The sequence below is a fragment of the Glycine max genome, chromosome 6 (assembly GCF_000004515.6).
Source record: "Glycine max cultivar Williams 82 chromosome 6, Glycine_max_v4.0, whole genome shotgun sequence".
NCBI classification, from domain to species: domain Eukaryota; kingdom Viridiplantae; phylum Streptophyta; class Magnoliopsida; order Fabales; family Fabaceae; genus Glycine; species Glycine max.
In genome coordinates, this window is record NC_038242.2 from 1,784,535 (window position 1) to 1,808,304 (window position 23,770).

The 23,770-nt window shown below is 32.4% G+C and overlaps 3 protein-coding genes across 3 annotated transcripts; 1 reads left to right on the forward strand and 2 right to left on the reverse strand.

The window, feature by feature from the left end:
• Window positions 1-4,818: 4,818 nt before the first annotated feature.
• Window positions 4,819-9,761, reverse strand: LOC100795719 (protein PSK SIMULATOR 2). The gene is made up of 13 exons (XM_003527610.5): window positions 9,558-9,761; window positions 9,128-9,443; window positions 8,527-8,840; window positions 8,342-8,434; window positions 8,140-8,230; window positions 7,726-7,819; window positions 7,264-7,361; window positions 7,035-7,104; window positions 6,245-6,342; window positions 6,051-6,167; window positions 5,823-5,899; window positions 5,647-5,691; window positions 4,819-5,543 (listed from the first exon to the last, which is right to left on the reverse strand). The coding sequence occupies exons 2-13, from the start codon at window positions 9,350-9,352 to the stop codon at window positions 5,048-5,050; spliced, it is 1,818 nt and encodes a 605-aa protein (XP_003527658.1). The 5' UTR covers window positions 9,353-9,443; window positions 9,558-9,761; the 3' UTR covers window positions 4,819-5,047.
• Window positions 9,762-11,388: 1,627 nt separating this feature from the next.
• LOC100819883 (tubulin beta chain) lies at window positions 11,389-15,154 on the forward strand. The gene is made up of 3 exons (NM_001354292.1): window positions 11,389-12,022; window positions 13,821-14,090; window positions 14,186-15,154. Exons 1-3 carry the CDS (start codon window positions 11,623-11,625, stop codon window positions 14,860-14,862), a joined length of 1,347 nt encoding a protein of 448 aa, NP_001341221.1. The 5' UTR covers window positions 11,389-11,622; the 3' UTR covers window positions 14,863-15,154.
• A 4,145-nt stretch (window positions 15,155-19,299) lies between these two features.
• On the reverse strand, window positions 19,300-20,936 carry LOC102664899 (uncharacterized). The gene is made up of 4 exons (XM_041016257.1): window positions 20,435-20,936; window positions 20,262-20,324; window positions 19,991-20,065; window positions 19,300-19,803 (listed from the first exon to the last, which is right to left on the reverse strand). Exons 1-4 carry the CDS (start codon window positions 20,717-20,719, stop codon window positions 19,411-19,413), a joined length of 816 nt encoding a protein of 271 aa, XP_040872191.1. The 5' UTR covers window positions 20,720-20,936; the 3' UTR covers window positions 19,300-19,410.
• Between the last annotated feature and the right edge of the window lie 2,834 nt (window positions 20,937-23,770).

Genomic DNA, 23,770 nt, shown 5'->3' on the forward strand with positions numbered 1-23,770 from the left:
TGAAACATGGATCATCGAAAATTCGAAGCCACCACCTTGAATACCAAAATTGTCAGCGAGTAGGGGGAATATTACTAAACTACAACATCCTCATGAATTAGATTTTCGTATCAATTGATCGATTTTATTTGATGAAAAAACACACAAAAACGAACAAAATAAGAAAAAAGAGGGGAATAAAAAGAGATCCGACGGAGCTATATATGGAGTCTATGGACAAAATAAATTCCGTCACAAAGCACTTTATCTCCCTCGCTCCACTCTATATATATTTTGCCCCGTCTCTCTTTTTTTGCTTTACACAAAGTAATATACCTTTTAATGAAATTACATCATTACCATAAAGAAAGATTAAATAAACTATATGAAACAATTTGTATTGTCCTTCCCAATTAAAGACAAAAAAAAATGACCTCATCTTATCATATTCAGTATCCAATTAGCACCACGAACTTCTGTACGTATGTTTTAATGGCTATTGTTTTCAGAAAGATAATGACCTAGTTGATGTGATTTTCATAATTTCAAAGGCTCACCTGACATTTTACATGCTTGCCTTCCATATATTGAAAACGTAGATGTACTCTAATTTCCAGTATAAATTAAACTGCCGGCTCAGCAAAATATATCTTATGAGTTATGATTTTTATTTATTTATTGGTTATAATGTTTCTTATGAATTGAAGTAAAGGAGGGCGACTTATGTTTGAAGTTGCCCGTAAAGTGAAGGGATTTATTTTCTTTCTCAAAATAATTAATATATATATATATATATATATATATATATATATATATATATATATTAACTTTCCCTCCTTACATACATTTTTTTTTTCATCTGACCCTTAGACAATCTTATACCTTGCTCCATCTTTGGAGATACGTTGTAACATGGCATATATGCAAGAATATTTCTATGATGAATATGATGTCAAAGTAAGGTCATGTGTTTCATGTTTGAGAAACTATAGCCAACACACTATTTTGGATTTGTCTCGTACCAATCATCATTCTTCATTAGAGTCAGTATTTGCAACCATCTTAGTTTATGTAGATGATACTTTGGTGACAAAGCTCTCCTTAGCTCATTCAAGATCTGATTGATTTCTGCTATCAATATATATATAATCTATTTGTGCTCAAATGGAAGACCTTAGTGATCTTTAATATTTCTTATGAATAGTAGTGAAGAAACTTAGTGATGGAAGACTAAATCTTTCAATAAAGTTAAAAAGCACAAAGGCAACTAAGAGCAATCAACACCCTGTGAGTTCAGGTTGATCCACACTCGTATCTATCAATTCAATAGTATAGGTGTTGCATTTTGGTATGCTAGCTAGATCATACCAACTGAAGTCTTTGAGGGATCGTTTTGTGTTCCCCTAACTTACCTATATTAGTGTTTAATGACATTTTGTAGAAAGTAATCATGTTTAGTTGTTTTTCAGAATCATGTTTGTTTCTAAATTCTAACAGCACATTTGACCCAAGTGAAAATTGGTAACTTCTTTGTTAGTGATAATTTATAATGAAATTTACCACAAATTTGTTTTTGATTAAAAAAAATATAAACATAAATCACTTCAGATAGCTCAGTACACCTACACTGATGCTGAATTAACATGGCTCCAATAATTTCTGACATAATTGCAATTCCTCCTCAGCAGCCCGCGTGATCTTCTTTGACAGTCTCAGCACACTAATCTTGTCCTATAATCCTGCATTTGCTACAATCTCAAACCAAACACATGGAATTGGGTGAAACTCAAATTCAAATAATTTTTTGTTTATTATTTGAGTTTTATGTAAGTAAGAGCAGAAAAAGAGAAAATTCTATATAACTACTTTTTGTTTATTTTAATGAGTGTTAATAAAGCTTTAATCTTAATGAAGTTCAAAGTTTTCAGGAACTGGTTTCAGACTTGAAAGAAATGAAAAAAGAAGTATTAGAATGAGCTGGAAACCCAAGCTGAGAGTGATGTGCAAATAAGCGAGTTATGCTCAAGCTTTCGTCATAGATTCTCAATTTCTCATATAGCCTAGTTTTTTTTTGTTCATCATTAGGATAATCCAAATAAAATGGCCACATTTGGTTTGTAACATACCATGAGGGATTGAAGTGATAACAATGTTTAAGCAACCACCAATCTTTCCCTTGCTTCCAACACTGTGGATGACATCAAGATGATGCAAAAAGCATGCAGGCCAATTTGAAGTTGGTATTTATGCTAATATTAATTTGTATCAAGATTGCTATTTCCTAACAGCAAGCTTTTGTAGTGTGCAATCGTGACAAATTCCTCACTTGCGTATATCTTGTATAAACGTTGGCTGTCAGCCCTACAAGCATGGCTCATGCTAGGGTACAAATGTGGTTGATTGGCTAGGCAAAACAAATTGCAAGATTATTGGTAAAAGTTATTCTTAATTAAAGGATGGCTATATGGTATGAAAAATGCCATCAATAATATATGACATACGATACAATAAAATATTGTAGATAAATTATCCAACTTAACTTACATATGGACGACATAGCTGGTCGAAATTTAATTTTCACACACAGAGATTTACGATTTGATTTCTCTATAGCTCCGCTACTTGTTACCAAGCAAACTAAGTTCTATAGATAATGTACATTTAATATGAAAGAAATGAGATATCGTGTGCACCGGCAATCCAATACCTTCTTCAGCTTTGCTTGGGCTGTTGCTAGGTGCAGCCAATATTATTTTTTGTGCACCCAACAATTTAAGTGAAATAAAAATGTCTTTCACTTAAATTTTAAAAATCCTCTCCCTCTCATCTCCTTCATGCATTCGGTACATGCTTCTGCTGCAACACAGCTTCTTCCTCCTTTGTCTCTGCGTTATCGTTGCCGCGTCGCCGTTAGCCTCCATTGGTTCCGTTCAGGCTGTTTACACCACTCTCGTGCTTTTTTGTCGTCAAGGTAAGGTTTTTTTTTCTGGTTTAGAATCATGTTTGGTATCCACGTAACACATATGGATTACCTAATCTGTATGAGTTATACGAATTAACTCAACTGTAAAACTCATACGGATTAGTTAATCCATATGTTTTTTTAATTTATCAATAAATTAAATTTTTTTAAAACTAAATGTTTTTTATTTATAAAAAATTATTTTGATTTTTTTTAAATAGTTATTTTTTTATTAAATATAAATATATTATTTTGTTTTTTGTTTGTAGATAGTTATTGTTTAATTTTTAAATAAAAAAATATTATTTTAAATTGTTTTTAAATAGTATTTTTTTAATTACAAATATATTATTTTATTTTTTGTTTGCAAATACTTATTGTTTAATTTTTAAATAAAAAATATTATTTTGAATTATGTTTTTAAATAGTAATTGTTTTTAATTGAAAATATATTATTTTGTTTTTTGTTGGTAAATAGTTATTGTTTATTTTTTAAAATAAAAATAGATTATTTTGAATTATGTTTTTAAATAGTAATAATTTTTTTAATTGTAAATATTATTTTTTAAAATAGTTATTGTTTCTTTTTAACAATCATATTAACATATTTATAATTTAAAAAATTAAAAAACTTAACATTTTTTTAATTAAAAAAATTAAAATTCCATATAACTCTTATGGATTAGTTAATCCGTATAAGTTATATGAATTACATAATTCGTAAGTTATATAAAAGTTATGCACTAACAAATCCATAAGTTATATATAAAAAAAGTTACTTAAAAGAAAGCAGAAAACACTCCATAAGTTATATATATATAAAATTACTTAAAAGAAAGCAGAAAACACTTAAAAATATTTTCAGAATTTTATTTTAATGCTAGGTGCACAAGTAAAGAAGACACAAAAAAGACACGTAAGTTCAAAATTTTATTTTAATGATAGGTGCACCTAGCAACATCCCTTTGTTTAGGTGCTTAAGAAGACACAAAGTCCAACTATTAAAACCTATAGATCCAAATTTGTAGGCCCATTATGTTGTGAAATGCGTTGCTCTACGTCGCGAACACGACTAGTGAGTTTGTTTATTGTGTCCTCCAAAGTCCATTATATTAGGCGCTTTTAAATAAACTTAATTGCATATTTAAGTTATTTACTGTACGAGAGCTAAAATTGTATGATGACTGCAAAGTTCATTAAAATAAGTTGAAAATAAATTTTGGTTTAATCATTCTTTTTATCCTTATAATTTAAAACAACTTGTTCTTTTAGTCTTTCAGTTTAAAACATCTATGTTTGGTTATTATAGTTACAAATTCAGGACGCATATGAAACCGAGAGAGAAAAAGTTGCTGGAAAAATTGAGGGTAATTTGGAGATAACATGTTTGAGAGAAAAGAAAAACTGTTACAAAATAAGCATAAGCTAAAAATGTACACATGCATAAAATCAACTTTTTTTCTTAAAAAAAACTTACATTTCAGAAAATGTTCCTAAACAAAACAGCTGAAATGAATAGTTTTAGTTTGTCCCAAACACATTTTTCTGATTCTAAAGATTACTATGATAGCACCTCAAGTATAGGTTTAAAATGAAAATTATTCATTTATTATCCTCGTAGTTTTAATAAAATGTTACTCATATTTTGAAATATAAAATTTAGTGTTTAATGTTTTGATGCCTTTTTTTTTATTTTCGCATGTATTTTTCTGAGAAGTACATCTTCTTACATTGCAATTAGAGGGATAGAATGAAAGAAAAAACCTAGATTGAAGAGCAATGGGAAGATTCCCAGAGTATAAGAGATAAATTCATGAAGCACCAAAAAGATAAAAGAAAAAAAAACAGCAGCAGGTTACAACAAAAATAGAGCAATGTATAGAAATGGAATTCAACTATTTCCTTCATCCCCTGTACAAAATTAATTTATAAAGTTAAAAGAATCTGGCGTTAGTCGTTTATATAGATATATACATAACTAGAGCTATGTATAGAAATGAATGTTGAATATTATCCTTAAGAAAGACTGGGCTAGTAAGAATTCTAGCAGAAAAACAGAGCTGAGAGGTGACAAGTGAGAACCACAATTGAGTGTAGATGAAGATTTCAGTAACCCAACCCATCCATAATATCCAAAACGTTATAGTTTTGGTGGTTAAAGACTTGTCTTGTACCGAAGAATTCCTTGGCAGGTGAACTCCCAGCACTTTTGGTCACTTGCAAATGTTTGACGTGTCTTTTCTTGGCCAAACCAAGATCCTCACTTTTGCTAAGTCCTGGACTCTTTCTCCTTGCAATAACCTCCTCCAATAGTCTCCTATCCTCATGAGAAATTTGAGTTCCCAACGGCTTGTTGCTACTATCCACAGATAGAATTAAAAACTGTCGCATCTTAGACTGAAGTTCGAGTCCTTTTGGAGGAGACCGTGTTGTAGGCATTGGTCTCAAGGTATTCTGTCTAGATTTTACAGAGCTAATCAAATGGTGAAGCCATGCCAACAATTCAATGATGTAAACATCTATCTTCCTCTTATCAGCGTAATAAAGTGTCTCCAGGCGAATCAGGTTACTTTCTTTGGAGGTGTTATCACCAAAGTCATTACTGCAATATTAGAACAAAAGTTATCATTAGGTTTCCTTCCAACTGCACGTGTAAACACAATTAGTATATGCTAAGAGAATAATACTCCATGTTTACAACTAACCTTGCGTTTGCCCATTCACCAACCCATCCGAAACCTTGATGTGCTCTGTCATGAATATCAATAGAGAAAACAAATGCATAAGCAATTGCAGTTAAAGGAAATAAGACCAGCAAGGAGAGAGTGAAAAAAGAGCAAGTATAAGCAAAATTTTCAAACAAATATATTACATATCTTACTTGACTGTATTTGTAGCAAGTGGTGCAAGCCACTGAAGAATCTTATCCATTTCAGCTTTGATCCGAGTGATGGAGAGCTACAGAAAATTGCTATGTCATTTAACATAATTCAAAACGAAATAAAACCCTATCTTCATGAAGTGGGTGTGAGTAAGCCCCCAAAAAAATGACACATAACTAGGACTAGAAAATGGAATGCAATGGATATCTGGTGGAGCGAGGGTGTACCTCTTTCATGTCACCAATGGTTTGCAACTGGGATGGAAGAGCAGCCTTAATATTGTTGGGCAAACCATGATACAATGTGTCTCTGGTGTTTGGAGGAAGAGCAGTTGGGCGAGATGCCTGATGTAAGCAAACATTATTTTTATCAAAAACATCTATAGGCAAGGTCATTAAAAATTTATCATCATGATACATACAACCATATTTATCTGATTGATGATGTTAGCATAGTGCAGTGCAAGACCAGCTTCTCCTAGTCTTTCAGAACCCTCACTGTGCTTGGTTGCAGCTGTACCTGCCATGAATCCACAATTTCACAAGTTCTTATGACCTGCCAACAAGATCTACATGACAAATAGCACACAAAAAGTAGATTTTCATACAAGTCAATACACGACTTGAACACAAACATAAATAATTAAGGAATTCAATCAATTGTCTTGCAGTTTTCTCAAATGCTACTCAATAAGCTAATCCAAGCAAAAAAATATGATTTAGGGGCAGAACGGTTGAAATCTCATTCAACTGATTAGAGTCACATAACTTTTTGTTGCAAGGTATATATATACCATGTTTCCAAAATTAGCTTTGGCGATAAATTTTGCAAAAGAGCATATGACGTGTTTGATCTCAAGGGTATATTTTCCTTGTAAATATGCATATGATGTCTCTAATTTCAACTCAACCACAGAGAAATGCAGCTGGCTATTTCAAGTTACAATTGCATAGAAAACAAGAGCATGGAAAAGATTGAAAAAAATATTATGCAGTCTGCTTGCTTTACAGAGAATCATGTCATACAGTTAGAAGGCATGTGATTTGATTATTTTTTTTCAATAAAAAGAGTAGGCTCAGGATTAAAAGAACAAGTTCAGACTTCCAACCCTAAGTTAATTCCTGGACTCCTAGTGCATGAAGAGTTGCATATGCTACAGCTATATTATGTACAGCATTGGTTTTTGATTCATAAGGGATACAATCTCATACCATGATTTCCAGCGAACTCATAAATTGCTTGATGTATATAGGTAACAATATCTACAAGCTTTTCAACTATCTGCACCAAGCAAATTCAATTTCAAGAAAATAAGTCCATTGTTGTAAATTTGCAGCTATAAAACATTCACTTCTACACTTAAAAGAAGGAAACATGAGGAAATACTGAATTCAACAATAACCGATGCAAATTAAGATTTATTCATTCATAATAATATACCTCTTCCAAAGTTCTGGACCAAAGAGACTTCTTTTTCAAGCTCCTCACAAGCTTTCTTTGGTGCTTTAGCTCACTTTGAAACATTGTGATACTCTCCCCTACAATTGTAAAGAGAATGTAGCTGTCAATCATTAGTTAATTTTGGCAGAATTAAATTTGCAATCCAGCTGATAGTATGTACATTATACTGAAATCAAAACAAGTCAACCGAAACTACTTTTAAGGCCACCAATAGTGAGAATATATTTCAGCTGAAAAATGAGTTTGTTGCCCATAACAATGGGTAACAAATATTATAAACCAATAATTTTTTTTTTGTGAGATTATTATATACTCCATCTCAAATACTTAGATAATATACCAAACTTAGCAAATCAAGGGGGAAAAAAAAACTAAATCGTCATTACAATTCCAAATATTATTTGGAAAAACATTCGGGAAAACTATATGATTGTTGCTAACCTTTTAGAGGAAGATTTAAGGACTCCATTTCCTTAATCTTTTGCAGATAATCTTGTTCAAAACGTTCATAAGCATTTAACTCATGGTATAATTCCTACATAAAAGGAGAAAATCAGTCATTAAAAAAGGAACTGCTAAAAAATTTCAATTGGAAAACCTGATTTTAACCAATAAAGAACTTAGAAAGCGTATCAGAAGTAGGAAACATAATAACAAAAATAATATGAACCAATATAAATACACCTGTCAGTATGCCTAAAAACTGCATATAGGTAATACCGAAGATCCATGAATCAAAATCATGCAGCATATATTCAAGAAACCAGAAAGATGACAACAACTTTACTCAGTCACCTGTTCACTAAGGAGATTAAAAAATATGCAGAACTTTATTTGAAATGACAATGAGCTTACAGCAGTATTCCGAACTAGGCTGGTAAACTCCTGCATCGTCTTTTCTGCATCTTCCTGATATCGTTTGTCATCCAGGACATCAAAGTCTAATCTGATATTTTTTGGACAGATTATAATGTTAAATGCTTGTGATTGTAATCAACTAATTCAATTATGATAAGTTAGCATAATCTTGTCATAAGCAATGTACATGGAAACTCACCTTGAGAAATATCTGTCTAGGTTGTGCCACTGTGGATCTTTACACATATTTCCAAACCTAATTACTTCCCTTGAGAAGACATTGAGTTCTTCCCTACAAATTGCCCCCCAAAAATCAGGATAAAAAACATAAAGGAAATTCATAGCAATGACAACAAGCATACTATTCATTGAACAAGCTAGAACCTTTTGTCAGCCTCAGCAAGAGTTATTAACTTCTCCACATCATTCGATACCAATAGCTGAACCCCCTCCGATTGTAAAACCTCATTTTTAAGGAACTGAATGTTTTCTTCAGCAAGTGATTGAAACAAAATTGCTCCTTTGGTTATTGTATTAGCTACTTCGAATGCCAGTATTGATATCTTATTCCCTCTAAAAGTTGTGCCAGAGACAAACCCAGTATTAGTGTTTAACTTTGGCATGCCACTTCCAATTGTGTCCAGAACTTCCACTGCTCTCTCACCTGCTTTTCCCAGAAAAGAACCCCTCTGGTTCACCTATGAAAAAAAGAGACATCAATCATGAACCATTAAAATTCCAATTCAGAAATTCCCTAACATAATTATGAAATGTCATTAATATATTAAATTATTCATAATTGTCCATTCAGACATTGCAGGCATCAATGTAAATTTCCCCCAACAACCAATTCTAGTATAGCACGAAATCCCTGACTCCAACCTATCAATTTCCACAGAAACAATCTTGAAGATATGCATTTTGTCAACCTTTTCAACTATCCAAATAAAAACATGCAAACAATGCAAGCAGAGTGAAAACACACCTGTTTTCCCCCAGGTGAAGGAATCGATAGACCAAGTTCACGGGAAAACCCAGTATCATGCTTCTTTTTCTTTCTATCATGACCACTATTAGACCTTGAATCTGAAAAAGCTTCTCTCCGATTCACAAAGCTATTTTCCTTCTTAAGCTTCCCAGAAAACCCCAAACTCTTCCCTCCAAGTTCACCATTTTTCTCCACCATACCAGCCGAACAAACCGCTCCCATTATTATCTTCCTCAAAAAAAAAAAAATGTTTCCAATCACCAGAAAAAATAAAAAATGCAACACAACACAGCAATTAAGAACCCAGCAACACCTGCACAAAAAATAAATAAAGAGTTTCAACTTTCAAGCTCAACAAACAAACTACGATGCTTCTACGAATGAAAATAAATACAGAATGATTCCAAGTTTCCGAATCGGAGCGTACCTATTTACAGAGAGTGTTTGAAATGAAGAAGGAAATTGAGATTAGAAAAGAAGGGCATGGGAATGGTAAGGAGGTATAAAAAGGGAAAAGTCGCCGAGAATTTACGACTCCGGGGTTTGACCAAAAACATGAGAGATGGACATGACATGTTGTTGGTGACATACATTCATTGATTTCATATGGTTGAACGAATAAAATAGTAAAAGTAAGCAGTTAATGAAAAGAGAAAGAAAAAAAACGCGCAAATAGAATGCTTGTTGGGATTTGGAACGAAATGGAGTGTTTGACTCTAGGGAAAAGGGAGCGACGTGGCACCCCAACAATGAATGCCAATGACGACTATCCTCGTCTGTCGTGTAGTACTGTGTAATGTAATGTATCAATTATCAAACAATAAAACGTGAAAACACAGCAAATCCAAGTCGCGCCCACTATGTGGACCAAACTACCCTAATTAACATTCGTATCAACCCCCTTAATTCTGTATTACACATTTTTAGATATTCAAAAACATAATACTCCTCCTATATTTGCTGATTATTAATTTAATTTGTATATATACATTAGACTATTAGTCTTCGTTGACCGGATTTAGTTTCTGGAAAGAAAAAAAAAACAAACAAATACAGTATTTAGTTTCATGACTTCCTGATTCATTAAAGAGACCATGTGTGATGATTTAGCGAATCGTTGTATCTTAAAAGTTTAAAGGTATGATATTATTTATTTCTTTATTCTCTTGTAGTACTACTTTAATATTTGATTGATATTTTCAATCGAAATATTTAATCCTTTCAATTTTTCACTGAAATAAAATATAAAATGCATAGAATATAAGGAAATCTATGGAATGTTTAACAAATTTTAGGAAATTTTATTCCCTCGAATCAGTTTAATTAATTAAGTTATTAAGTGTAAATTGCAAGTGTGTCGATTCAATTCTTCCCTATATATTATATCTCTTCCCCCATTATTTTATCCCTTCTCAACTTATACCTCTCCCTTGCTGTAAAAAAAACGTAGACCTCTCCCTAAACTAATATATAAAAATAGGGGTATTTTTATTAAATTCATAAAAAAAAAGTATTTTTGCATTGACTAACGTCTCCTGTTCATGGAATGAAACGCCAAATATTGAATTTGAGTCTGAAGTATCATGAAACATAAAAGGTTTACGTTTCTTTTTTAACAAAAGATTGACGAGAAAATCAAATTCACTTAATTGAAATTTGGAGAGCAAAACGTACACAAAGGCGGTATTTGGAGACAAAAAGGGCATTTAAGCTCAAAAAATTGAAACTAAAAAATATCATATATGTATATACATATATATATATATACTTAACTGAAATTAAAATTAAAATAGATATACATGTAGAAAGTTGAGAAGATATTTCCTATAAAATAGAAACTTTAGCAACATATTTTCTAAACCATTATTTTAAACACACTATTTAATTCTTTATTGTTGATAAAAGTTTAATAGAGGTAAAATTTCGTGTGTATCACTTAGTTAATAAATGTTAAACTAATTTTTCAATTAAGAGTTGTCGTGTCATCCATAAATAATGACAAAACCAGCAATATATATATAAAATAAAATTTAAAAAAAAAACATAAAAAATAAGCATATGGCAGAGATTAGAAGAAGAAAAATTATGATTGGGTATATGCAAATGACTGCATTTGATCTGATCTGAAATGTACCGAATATAGGGAAGGCAATGATGCAATGGGCAATAATGTAAATGGAGGTTGAGAAAAGTGGGATCTGAGAGATAACGTGAGCGAAGTTATGCGCTGGTGGTTGGTAGCGGTAACATGGCTATCACCCTTGAAGAATGAACGGCACAGGACACCGCACTCGAAAACAAAATATCCCGCCCTCCATTATTACCATCCTAACCTCCGAATATCCCTCCCTCTCTATTTTCTTCCATAAATCACTCCACTCTCCTCAACGCATCATCGTATTTCATTTCATTTCCCTCCCCCCACTCCCACCGCCAACGCCAAACAAACCCTAAATCTCTCTCGTCTTCTTCTTCTTCTTCCTCCTTCAACCATGAGAGAGATCCTGCACGTTCAGGGAGGCCAATGCGGTAACCAAATCGGTTCCAAGTTCTGGGAGGTGATATGCGACGAGCACGGCATCGATCCTACCGGAAAGTACAACGACGAAGGCAACAGCGGCATCCAACTCGAGAGGATCAATGTCTATTACAATGAGGCCTCTGGCGGAAGGTACGTTCCGAGAGCCGTGCTTATGGATCTCGAACCTGGAACCATGGACAGCATCAGATCTGGCCCCTACGGCAAGATCTTCCGCCCTGACAACTTCGTCTTCGGCCAGTCCGGCGCCGGTAACAATTGGGCCAAAGGTCATTACACCGAAGGCGCCGAGCTGATCGACTCCGTTCTCGATGTCGTTCGCAAAGAGGCTGAAAACTGCGATTGCCTGCAAGGTATATAAATGCACATTTCCACATTTAGATATCCGCATTTAGCTTCGCTCAATGCGAGCGAGTTTATTGGTTTTTTTTGTCCTTCTACTTTCAAATGCCGTAATGTTTGAGCCACGATGAATCTGCATATCTGTTTCATTTTCATTTCAATGTTGATGTTTCTCTCTGTTTTCTGAATGTCGTTGATTTCAATGAATTCGATTGTTCAAACGGTGATTTATTTAGCATTATAATAGACGGTTATGGATCTGCAAGTTTCTGTCGGTCGCATGGATGATAGTGACATAGATCTGGATCACGGATTTAGAGGTTAATGATAAACAGAGCATAAGATTCTGCATTCTAATTAAATCCAAATGGTAGAATGAGAACACTGAAATTGATTATATATTTGCTTCTAGGAGAGATCCAATGTACATGTTCTAACTCAACATACTTAAAGCAAATTGTTGTTAGTTTTTGGCTCTGTTGGATGCAACACTTTTAATTGCTTGCAGTTGGTATAAACATAAATTCACGCTGTCATCTGTTGGATGAAGATTGGACGATTCATGATTTATCTCTATAAATCAGATTTGAAACATGCATTTAAAATCTGAGCCGTCCAATCTTCATCCAACGGTTTAAAGCACTGGCGGTGTGAATGTTTGATATCGGACTGCACTGAATCCATTTCCGTCTATCGTTATCTTGATTAGTGTACTCTATACATTGAATTTGAGAAATAATTGATAAATGTTTCCCTCCTGATAGGTTACTGATGATATGCAAAGGAAAGGGGAAAAATAGTGCCACATCAACGCTCCTTAATTGATATGTTCATTCTTTTTTTTTTATCTGTAGATCTATAATATAATAAGTCAACGAATAATAGTAGATCTGGAGTAGTATCACTGTATCAGGAATCGGGATTTTCTTTGTGTCATCTTTCTGCTGCAATAATTGCTGTCTCAATTCTCAATTATTTTTACTTTTTTTTTTCATTTTTTTCTTGTTGACATTATGCAACCGGATTGCTTGTTTTTAGGGAGAAAATGACAGGGCTGAGCTGTTAAATATGGCCCCTGTTGTCTAGAGTGACGACAGGCAGGGACCACCTTATCTTTTATAGTGCTGAATTAATTAAGTAAAACTACATAAAATCTGTTTATTTTCCTACTAACGTTTTGGGGTAATGATATTTGACTATTGTTTTAAAATGATAATAATAATCCAACATTGATACTCTCTTCCTATTTTTACTTTCTCAAATAAGCAAAGTTTGAAATTGTTATTTTGATGTATAAATATATTATTTTGGGTTTTTTATTGCTGATTCTCAAAACAGTGTACTAAATAAATGAAAGTATGTAGCCAACTTGGATCTTTAGTTACAGGGGCAAGTCGCTGCAGTATATTAGTTTAACCCCTGCATCTGAATTCAAATATTGAATTGGAAAATACCTGCATACTAAAGCAATGCAGATTCATGAAAAGTTTTGTTTAATTTTGCTCAACTATAAGACATAAGTTATTACTTAGACAGTGCTTGTAATAGTGATCTAGGAGCCACACAGCACTACATAGTTTCCAGAGACCGCTTAATTTGGCTTCTATTGAGTTGTGGTATATAACTCAATAGAAGCCAAATTTAGCGGTCTTGTAATGTGGGTTCTATGAGATTATTAATTTAATTGAGATGCTTCCATGTGGAATATTGATAGTAAATAATTATCTCAAGGTTACACTAACGTTAGATGACTTGCTGTTTTTGTCCTCTTTTATTCTGAAATCTGAAAGTTTAATTTAATTCCCACAGGTTTTCAAGTTTGCCACTCTCTTGGAGGAGGCACAGGTTCTGGCATGGGAACACTGTTGATATCAAAAATTAGGGAGGAATACCCAGACAGAATGATGCTCACTTTCTCTGTTTTCCCATCTCCAAAAGTTTCTGACACAGTTGTGGAGCCATACAATGCCACTTTGTCTGTACACCAACTGGTTGAAAATGCAGATGAATGCATGGTTCTTGACAATGAAGCACTTTATGACATTTGCTTTAGGACATTGAAACTCAGCACCCCTAGCTGTAAGTATTATCCTCTGTTGTACACAATTGCTCCCAGATTAGGCATATATGGGTAATAACATCTGTTGATTTCTCTCCTCGTGGATTTATTGTAGTTGGTGATCTCAACCATCTGATTTCTGCGACCATGAGTGGGGTTACCTGTTGTCTGAGGTTTCCTGGACAACTGAACTCTGACCTCAGGAAGCTGGCTGTCAATCTGATTCCATTTCCCCGTCTTCACTTCTTTATGGTGGGGTTTGCACCTCTCACTTCTCGTGGGTCTCAGCAATATGTCTCCCTTACTGTCCCAGAGCTGACTCAACAAATGTGGGATGCCAAAAATATGATGTGTGCTGCTGATCCCCGACACGGCCGATACTTGACTGCATCTGCTATGTTCAGGGGAAAGATGAGCACCAAAGAGGTTGATGAACAAATGATCAATGTGCAGAACAAGAACTCATCATACTTTGTTGAATGGATTCCCAACAATGTGAAGTCCAGTGTGTGTGATATTCCACCCAGGAATTTGAAGATGTCATCCACCTTTATTGGGAACTCGACATCAATTCAAGAGATGTTTAGGAGGGTCAGTGAGCAGTTCACTGCTATGTACCGGCGCAAAGCCTTCTTGCATTGGTACACTGGGGAGGGTATGGACGAGATGGAGTTCACTGAGGCAGAGAGTAATATGAATGATTTGGTAGCAGAGTACCAGCAGTACCAGGATGCAACCGCAGAGGAGGATGATGAATACGAGGATGAAGGTGAGGAGCAGTATGTTGAATAGTAGCTGGATCAATCTTGGGCAATGCTCTGATGGTAATTACCAATGGCGTGATGATAACTACTGGCACCGATCTATACCATCACTGATTTACATTTGCTGCTATTCGTGTATCTACTGCCATATGAACTCTATTTCATTCCCATTTATCTCTGTTTTTTTACATTTTGCCAATTTCGTCTATATGTTCTGCTTTTGAATTGTTTGGAATTTGGCCGGTTAGACAATAGTTGATTATTCTATACTTCCAATTGCTAAGCATGCAAGTGTATGAAAAGTTTTGTTTCCTCGCAAATTCGCATTACATACCTTCACTCCCATGTCATGGACTCATGGTCCTGAAGAAATGGGCTCAAATGGGCCCCCTTTTATGACGTTCTTTGCTAAATATTATGTCTTTCTTTTTATTAAAATATTTTTAAATCCGTAAAAAATTCATATTTTTTATTTGTTTTTGTTTAAAAGTGTGAAGTCATGAATTACTATTTTTAATTGTGCTTTTGTTTTTAACGAATTTAATTAAAATATATTGAAAAATTCTGCAATTGTTTTATATCATCTTTAGATGGACTGTTAAAAATTTAGTGTGTAAAACTTAAAATCATTTTAAAATACTTTATGCATATATCATAATTGGAAAAATAATAATAACGGATCACGTTAGAAAATCAAAAATAATTTTAATATAATGAACATGTTTTTAATTTGTTTGATCTAAACTCTAAAGAGTAATTTTAGTGGGAGATGTTTTAAAAGAACCAATAATTTCCTACTGAATTGTAAGGATAAAGTTAATATCATGAAAGATACGAGGATGAAAATAGGAGATACTGAAAGATAGAGTAGAAAATTGAGATGTAATAGCGAGGAGATAAAAAGTTAATAAGCCACATATCTCGACAAGATAAATTTTTACCCTTAAGTGACGAGAAATAACATGAAAAATTATGTTAGCAGCTATGGAGTAGATATGCAAATGGGGCGGGAAAATTTATTATCCCATTGTTGGGTGTTGTTTTGTTATTTATGTAGAGCTTCGGGCAATTTTTCTCGGCATTCATGCTGATTGGGATAAAAGAGTTCAAACATTCCTGATTTGTTTGGTTGGATGAAAGGAAAATCAAGGATGAAGAAAAAGTTTAAAATTAAAATTGAAATGAATGTTAACTTTCCTTTTCTTTTATTTTCTCTTAAATCAAATATGAGAAAATACTGTTTATCGTCCTTTCTTTCCTTTCTATTTTTTTCCTCCCACTTTGATTTTACAATGCTATTCAGATTTTTAGTCAATGGACATAACTGGTTGTTATTTTTTATTAGCAAGAAATTGTTTAACTTGCATACCATAAAGATTTCTTTGATTTTTTATGTTGCTTCTCCGGATTTTTCATAAATTTTTTATTCATTATTATTATTACTTTTCTCTTTCCTATTTTCATTATATCTTTCTTGTTTCTCTTAAATCAATTAATTAATATTTTCATTTTATTCATATATATAATCTTTTTTTCGTCCACTTACTCTCACTCAAAGAGAGGCACATTATAAAACTTGTATGCTTAGTTTGAATATATTCACTTTATTATCTTATGCTCATTCTATATTTTGTCTATGCTTCAACATCACTATCTTTGTTTCCTACCTCTCCATTAAACACATTTATGATTGGTTCTATTTTAGGGGAGAGTTAAATCTAAAATGAAATTAAACATTTCTCGTAATTTCGTGATCACAGAAATTTGCCAACTAAAACAAAAACATGTACATCAAGACCTAAGATGGCCTAAGAGCTGCTTCAAGGAGCTATGGGGGACCAAATATCTTGGCAAAATTGTCCCATCATCCTATCGTGACTTCGTGATCACACTGAATAGCATATATAAATAGATCTATTTTGAGCCCGTTGCGGAACAATGCCCACACTCCACGAGCAACTTATAAAGTAGGTTTACCTGGAAGTTTGTCTTTTAATGAACAAGTGATGAATTTTTTTTATGCACTGTAAATTTGGTAAATTGGTATGTTTGATGTAAAGTCAAGGAGCTTGTGAATCGAAAAGTCAATTCAAATGGCCTGATCCCAAAAGACCTATCTTGGTGTTGGCTCATTCTTCCTTTGCGAAAGCTGAAACAGTCACAGGACTACGATTTCATCGAAAGCCATCTTAACAGCCGACCCGCATAACAAAAGAATCCAAATTTCAAAATTCCATCTACTGGATTTTGCTAACAATAAAATAATAGAGTGCTACGCTACGGATATGTGTTTGGATGAAGGAGAACAATCCATAAGAGCATCAGAGTCATGGAAGTATGAGGATAAACATCGCTCGCAAATAGACGAGCTTCTCATAATCCCAAGTAAACTCTCATCACTTGCTCGCTTATCATTCAAATTTCATCCACTTGTGTATAAAATAATAATATGCTGATTCAAGAGACAAAAATAAAATATTACTGTTTTGTTGTTCATAATCACGTAGCAGATAAGGAATACAGAGAGACATGGAGCATGAAATGAGTACAGCTGCGGGCGTCGTTTAGCCTTTTATAGAGGCGGGAAACCCTAGGCCTAGGGTTTCTTCATTGAGCTACGCTGGGCCAAGATTTGTTTGGGCCTGAACCTCCTGTGTTCTTCTGGGTTACCCATCAAATACAAACCAGATTATTGGTTTAGAAATCGTATTCCCAAATGGTTGGCACAATCCTCTCCTCGGTTTGCAAACATATACAAGGCAAGTCTCAAGGTATATCCATCGATTATCATTATTCTTTCGTTATATTAAGCTCAAATATATATCGTGTTCGTATTATGTAATGTAAGATATAATTTGGCATAAATCATAATTATATTTACAAAAAAACTTAATATCTTATATAGTTAAGAATGTCGACTTCTTGTATGCACCATAAATATATGTATGAATCTTGCTAAAATTATATTTCAATATTTTAAATTGTATATAATTTGTACATTTATCTTTTTTAGGGGAAATTTGTATATTTATCTTATGACCATGGTTATTGGAATTTGAAAGAAAGGTTTGAGATTATTCCTTACTGCAAACACTTTCCCAAGAGCTTAGTTGAGCAAGTCCTTCAACTACTTGTGGATCATTACATTTCTATTTTTCACTTGTGTTTTTCATCTATACAAAGAAGCCCGAACTATCGACAAGGTTAAGGGATAAACAAGGCTTCGAGAAAGATAATCAAAGTTCATATATTGTCTAAACACTTATTAGACGAGCTTCCTAATCAATGACTGGTTATGACGGTCTACATCAGTGTCATAAGAACATCCCGTAAAGAAAAAAATTATAATAAACAAATAATTTGGGCCTTTTTCTTGGTCCAGAGGCACAAAAATGCCTAGCCCAACCCAATACATGGCCGTGCAAGAAACAAATCCCTGACCCTGACCTCACGTTTGCACAGGTGCCAGCCTAAAACAAACCCTAGCTCAGAAACAGGCACAGGCGGCGTTAATAGGTTTTTCCTCTCTTTTTTTTTTTTTCAAAGTACTACTGTATTACTGGGAGGTTATATATCTATTCTATTAGCTACTAATGTGTGTCAAACTTAGCACACGTGCTTTGAGCTATTGCTTCCTGTACTTTTCATATTACTTTCGAAATCATCATTTTGAAAGCAACATGAAACAATTTCAGAAGTGCAGAAAAAAAACATCTCATGCGTTGATGCTTTATTCTTGGGACCCAAAATAATAGTTGAATGGGCTGTTAGCATGCACAATTATTATTTGATTTATTTCTTTTTAAAATGTCCCGTTTATTTATGGATTGAAACGTTTCAAGGAAAGATTAAAAAACAAAACTACTTCAAATCTTCAATCAGAAAGTGTTCACAATAAATATATGCTGCAATACACAGAACGAATCAGAACATAAAATATGGTTCTCTCTAAAAGAAGATGGGGAGCTGCTAAAAATTTCCATTGTCAAGGATACAGGCAAAGTCAAGATCTAACGGAAGGTAAACTCCCCCCTCTAAAAGAATTGTAAAAGTTTTTTTTTTTTTTTTGCTGAGTATTATAAAAGTTAGTACGACACTATTATTATTTTCCTTTTTTATCCATCTATTAAAGAAACAATTAAAAAAATGGCATTATTATCATTATTAATTTCATTTATGACAAGTACATAAAATATTTAAAATTCAAATAAATATAATTAATTTTAGCTTAAACATTTGAACATATAAAGTGAACAGATGTAGTGATGAGTGAGTAGGTGATGCTTTGCTAATATACCATTACATTTACACCGATTCGACCTTTTAAATTGCCTTAAAACTCGGAATCAGAAACGTTATTATCATTGTCATGAAACATAAATCGGACAAAATCTCCCAGAGAGCTTAGGATATACATTCTGTGACCAGTAACACCAATTCAATTCCTTCCTTACGAATAATAGTATTAAAAAAAATATACTATTAGCATTGGCTAATAACAAAATTGAATTTGAAGGTAAGAACCTAAAAGGAAGAACAAATTAAAGTATATGCAAATATAATACTATAATTATCATCATCTACAAGAGTAACGGGGTTTACTAATTCCAATTGGATTCTTGAACCTGTATTTTTGAAGCCTATTCTGGCGGGCCTGAGCAGCTGCCATGGACCTACTCAGATTCTTATCGGCCACGTTCATATCCAACGCTTCACAAAACTCCATTGTCATGGGCTCATCGAGTGGCAGGTTCAGATCGGGAATTCCAACTGGGCCCACATTATTACTGCTACTTAAGGATGCCACTCCCAACGACGTCGTTGCGTGAGCAAGACCAACAACTCCCTCGCCGCCTTTTATTTGGCCTGATCCAGCCGTCTGATTCAAGATCAACGGTGGATGATGCGCCATGCCTGAAAATTGGAATTGCTGTTGTGCTTGCTTGTGAACGAGACCACCTTGACTTAGCTGGAAAAAAATAAAAATAAAATTGCAATTCAATACATCAAAATAAAGGAGTGGTCCCCACCATCAGAGAAAAAGATAAAGCAACATAAATATAACCAGAACAAGAAATCCACAAAGGAAGAAAAGAAAAAAAAAGATAAACGCAAAAAAATTGTCATGGTAGTGGAAGTGGTAGTAGTAGTAGTACCTCTTGTTTCCTTGCCTTCAACTTTAAATTGTACTCCTTCTTCATGTCACAGTAACCATTCACATTCTTTATCTCCTGTAAAGAATTTTCAGAGATCAACGATAACCAATAATTTTTTTTTATTTTTAAAAATGTGGTGGTACTTGTATTTAAGAGGGTCCAAACACCAAAAATTCAGAAGAAAAAAGCCCGAATTACTCGCTAATATAACCAGCTACTATCTCTTGCAAATAATGAAACTGAAAGGGAAAGAGAAAGAGAGAGAAGTTACCCCACGGAGCAAATCGTTATCTTTGGTCAAATCTTGTATTATCCTGAGATAGTGTTCTCTCTTCTACAAGTTTTGAGGTGAAAACCAGAAATTAAAAAACAAGGGATGAAAGAAAGAAAGAAAGAAAGAGAGAGAGAGGCATAAAAGACAAAGATATATTAAAAGAAAAATACCCTTTTGAGAGAAACGTTTCTTCTTCTTCTTCTTCTTCTTCTACTGACGAGCGTGGTGGGGTTTTCATCGGACTCACTGAGCGAGAAGGAGAGAGGAGTGGCAGGACTTGAAGCTGCTTTTTGTAGTGTTTTAGGATCAACGGCAATCGTAGATCTCTTTCTCTTGCAACCCCACGAAGGAGGTGGTAGGATTCCACAGCCACACTCAAATTCCCGAATAAGACTTGGGAGGCTAAGGAGGATTTCAGCAACCTCGTTCTCACTCGCACCCTGTTTCATCATCATGTTCTTCTTGTTTCAATCCAATCCGAATTTATATATATATATATAGAGAGAGAGAGAGAGGGTTTGGGTGAATTAAATTTTTGTGGTAGCGTGGAGTGAACAAGTTAAGAGAGAGAGTGTTGCTAGGAAGGGAGAGGCTCTCTTCTCTGCTTCTAAATAAAAAGGGGAATTTGGAAATCCATACCACGCGCCAACGCTTGACACGTGTCGTCTCTCGAACAATTGAGGTCACTAGGGTTTATTGTTGCTCTCTCTCTCAAGTTTTTGTGCTTTTTTGCAATAGGATAGGATTGGTCGCCGTGGTGCTGGGCGTAGGTAGATTATAGCAAAATCATTTATCACTTCTTTTCTTTAACTAAATATCTTTGTGAGAAAGTCGTAATCTTATTTTTGATATGGTATCGTTAAATTTGAATAAATATTTCAAATTATGATCGGTAGTTTTGTGATAAACTACCCTTTCTTTTGTTGCTGATTGCATTATTATCTTGTGTGAAGTTTTTTATGTGTCAAACCGAATTTAAATTTTAAAGTGCTTTTTATTGAAACAAAAATAAAACATCTACGCCGATTCACTTTCTTACTTTTTTCAGTTTTTTTTTTTTAAAAAAACAATTTTATACCATTCAGTAATTATTTTGTTATTTACAATTAATTTTTAAAATTATTTCTAAAAAAAGTGTTTTTACTTTTTCAAAAACGAAAAATCTTAAATAACTTGTAGATTTTTTTCAATGTGTTTTCTATTTTTTTTTTCAAGTCTTTTTATTGAATTGTGTGTTTTTCTATTTTTTACAAGAGTTTTTTTTATTTACTCGCTGAGAAAAATCAATTAAGATTATCTCTAATAAAATAGATTTTGGTGATGATGCATCACGGTCAATCATTTAAAAATCACGATATGATTGTGATTGAATTTGGATGAAACTATAAAATTATTTTACATTTTAAAAGCTAATAAATTTATCATAAAATTAACCAACACTAGAAGAAGCTTTTTAGGAGTTCACTCAAGTGAAATATAGATGCCTCAATTTTTACTGGCCATTGAATGTGTGGCTCAGAAGCTTGTGTTAGAAATGATAAAGACAATGTTGTTATGACAAAAACTTCCTTCTGCCATGGAAGTTGAGGCAATTGCTCTAGTATTTGCAATCAACTGGGTTCGTCAAATGCATCTACGTGATATTGTTGTCGAGATCGACTGCAAGCAACTTCATGATGCCATTCTCTCTTGTTCTCGATCTTCATCTAGACTTTGAATTCGGCCTTTTAATTGCAAAATGTAAAGAGCCACTAAGTTTAATTCACATCTCATATACGAGTCTAGTTAGAACACAAACAGATCAAGTTGTTCGTCTTTAACTAGAACGTCAAGAACTTTTGTTAATTTTCAAGTTTTTTTTATCATTTTCTTAATTGTATTAAAATTACTCTTGCTAATGAAATGATATAAGCCATTTGCAATATAAAAAAAAAAAAAACTTATCTTATATATGATGAGTCGTAATTAAATAATACTGTAAAAAAAAATTATAACATCAATCTAAAAATATATACTTTAACCGTAACATAAACTTGAAACTTTGTATAAATTTTTTTATACTCAGTGTATAATTTTTTTTCTCTAAAAATATTATTATAAATATATTTATGTTATTTTATATTTTTTTACTAATTCAACACATAATTTTTTCTAAATACTTAATAAGCTAACTTAACAATTTTTAGCTTTCAAATACGAGATAATATCTCGGTTCCAAACTAATTTTTCAGCGGTTTTATTTTTCAAATATAACCTTTCTCAATAAAGTGTATCTACAATCCATATAATTTTATTTTTACCAAAGAAACGAATTTTTAGAAAACAGAAATATGTTTAGGGACAAGCACTTTTCATATGTAGTCATGAACCAAACCATTTTTTTTTTTTAAAAAATAGTAGTAGTAAATAAACAAGGCCTTAGTATTTGTTTATTATTTTATGTTTAAAATAATAACACAAATTAAAAAATATAATTAATACTTTTAGTTACACTATTTTTTTAAAAAAATCTTATATTTCTTTCATTATTATTCATTATCAAATAAAAGTGTGTATATTATTTTTTAATGTCCAATAATGACTTCACTCTTTTTGTTTCTAAACAAACTTTTGCTCATTTAATATTTTTTTAAAAATATTCATGTTTCCATTTTTAAAAAAAATTATTTTTCTATTTAAGAATTTGAAATAATATTGATTTCTATATTTAAATTATATCTTTCTTTATACTTTTTTAAAAATATTTTACATTATTTTTTAATAAAAATATATATAAATATAAAATTAAATACTTTTCTTGGTTCATGTGTTATTTTTAATTTTATCTTCCTATATAAATTAAAATAGTTATAATGAATGAGAAATTTTTAGAAATTATTTTCAACGAAAGTGTTTATAAAAGTTTTTTTAACGCAAGCATTTTTAGAAATTTTGTTAATTTTTAATCCAAATTTTTCATCTTTAGTTCTATATTAAATTTTAATATTTTTAAAATAATTTTTCAATAGTTTAAATAATCTTATATCACAAAATTAAAATACAATTTATATTTCTATAAATTTAATTTATTAATTTTAATTATAAAATAAATAATATATTTAAAAGTATTTAAGTATATAGATAAACAATAATTGTGTATATTTCACATTCTGAAATACACTATAGATAAAGAAAAGAAATGAGGAAAGTTAAAAGAGAATACTGTTTAGTATTTACAAGGCAGGGGAGAGATTATACGAAGAACATAAAAAGATGATGGGAGACAAAATACTAGTGATTTCTGTTCAAATGATTAGTAAGATAATTAGTTTGTATGGTTATTAATTTTATACATATGTTTTTTATATAAATTATTTTTTTATAAATATGAATCATCAGTCAATATATAATGCTGGTAAGTTTTTATACATACATATATTAATATTATTTTAATATTGATATGAATTGAAAAAAAAAAATATATATATATATATATATAACTATATTTTATAATATTTATTTTATTA

What these genes read in the sequence shown, in the direction of transcription:
- LOC102664899 (XM_041016257.1), bottom strand. Translation starts at nt 20,719, where the DNA reads ATGATGATGAAACAGGGTGCGAGTGAGAACGAGGTTGCTGAAATCCTC. An exon ending in GAAACGTTTCTCTCAAAAGG is followed by an intron (nt 20,325 to 20,434) that starts GTATTTTTCTTT and finishes CAAAACTTGTAG; the next exon opens with AAGAGAGAACACTATCTCAG. An exon ending in TGAAGGCAAGGAAACAAGAG is followed by an intron (nt 19,804 to 19,990) that starts GTACTACTACTA and finishes ATTTTTTTCCAG; the next exon opens with CTAAGTCAAGGTGGTCTCGT.
- LOC100819883 (NM_001354292.1), top strand. Translation starts at nt 11,623, where the DNA reads ATGAGAGAGATCCTGCACGTTCAGGGAGGCCAATGCGGTAACCAAATC. An exon ending in AAACTGCGATTGCCTGCAAG is followed by an intron (nt 12,023 to 13,820) that starts GTATATAAATGC and finishes TAATTCCCACAG; the next exon opens with GTTTTCAAGTTTGCCACTCT. An exon ending in GAAACTCAGCACCCCTAGCT is followed by an intron (nt 14,091 to 14,185) that starts GTAAGTATTATC and finishes GATTTATTGTAG; the next exon opens with TTGGTGATCTCAACCATCTG.
- LOC100795719 (XM_003527610.5), bottom strand. Translation starts at nt 9,352, where the DNA reads ATGGGAGCGGTTTGTTCGGCTGGTATGGTGGAGAAAAATGGTGAACTT. An exon ending in CTTGCTACAAATACAGTCAA is followed by an intron (nt 5,692 to 5,822) that starts GTAAGATATGTA and finishes TATTCATGACAG; the next exon opens with AGCACATCAAGGTTTCGGAT. An exon ending in GGTGAATGGGCAAACGCAAG is followed by an intron (nt 5,544 to 5,646) that starts GTTAGTTGTAAA and finishes CTAATATTGCAG; the next exon opens with TAATGACTTTGGTGATAACA.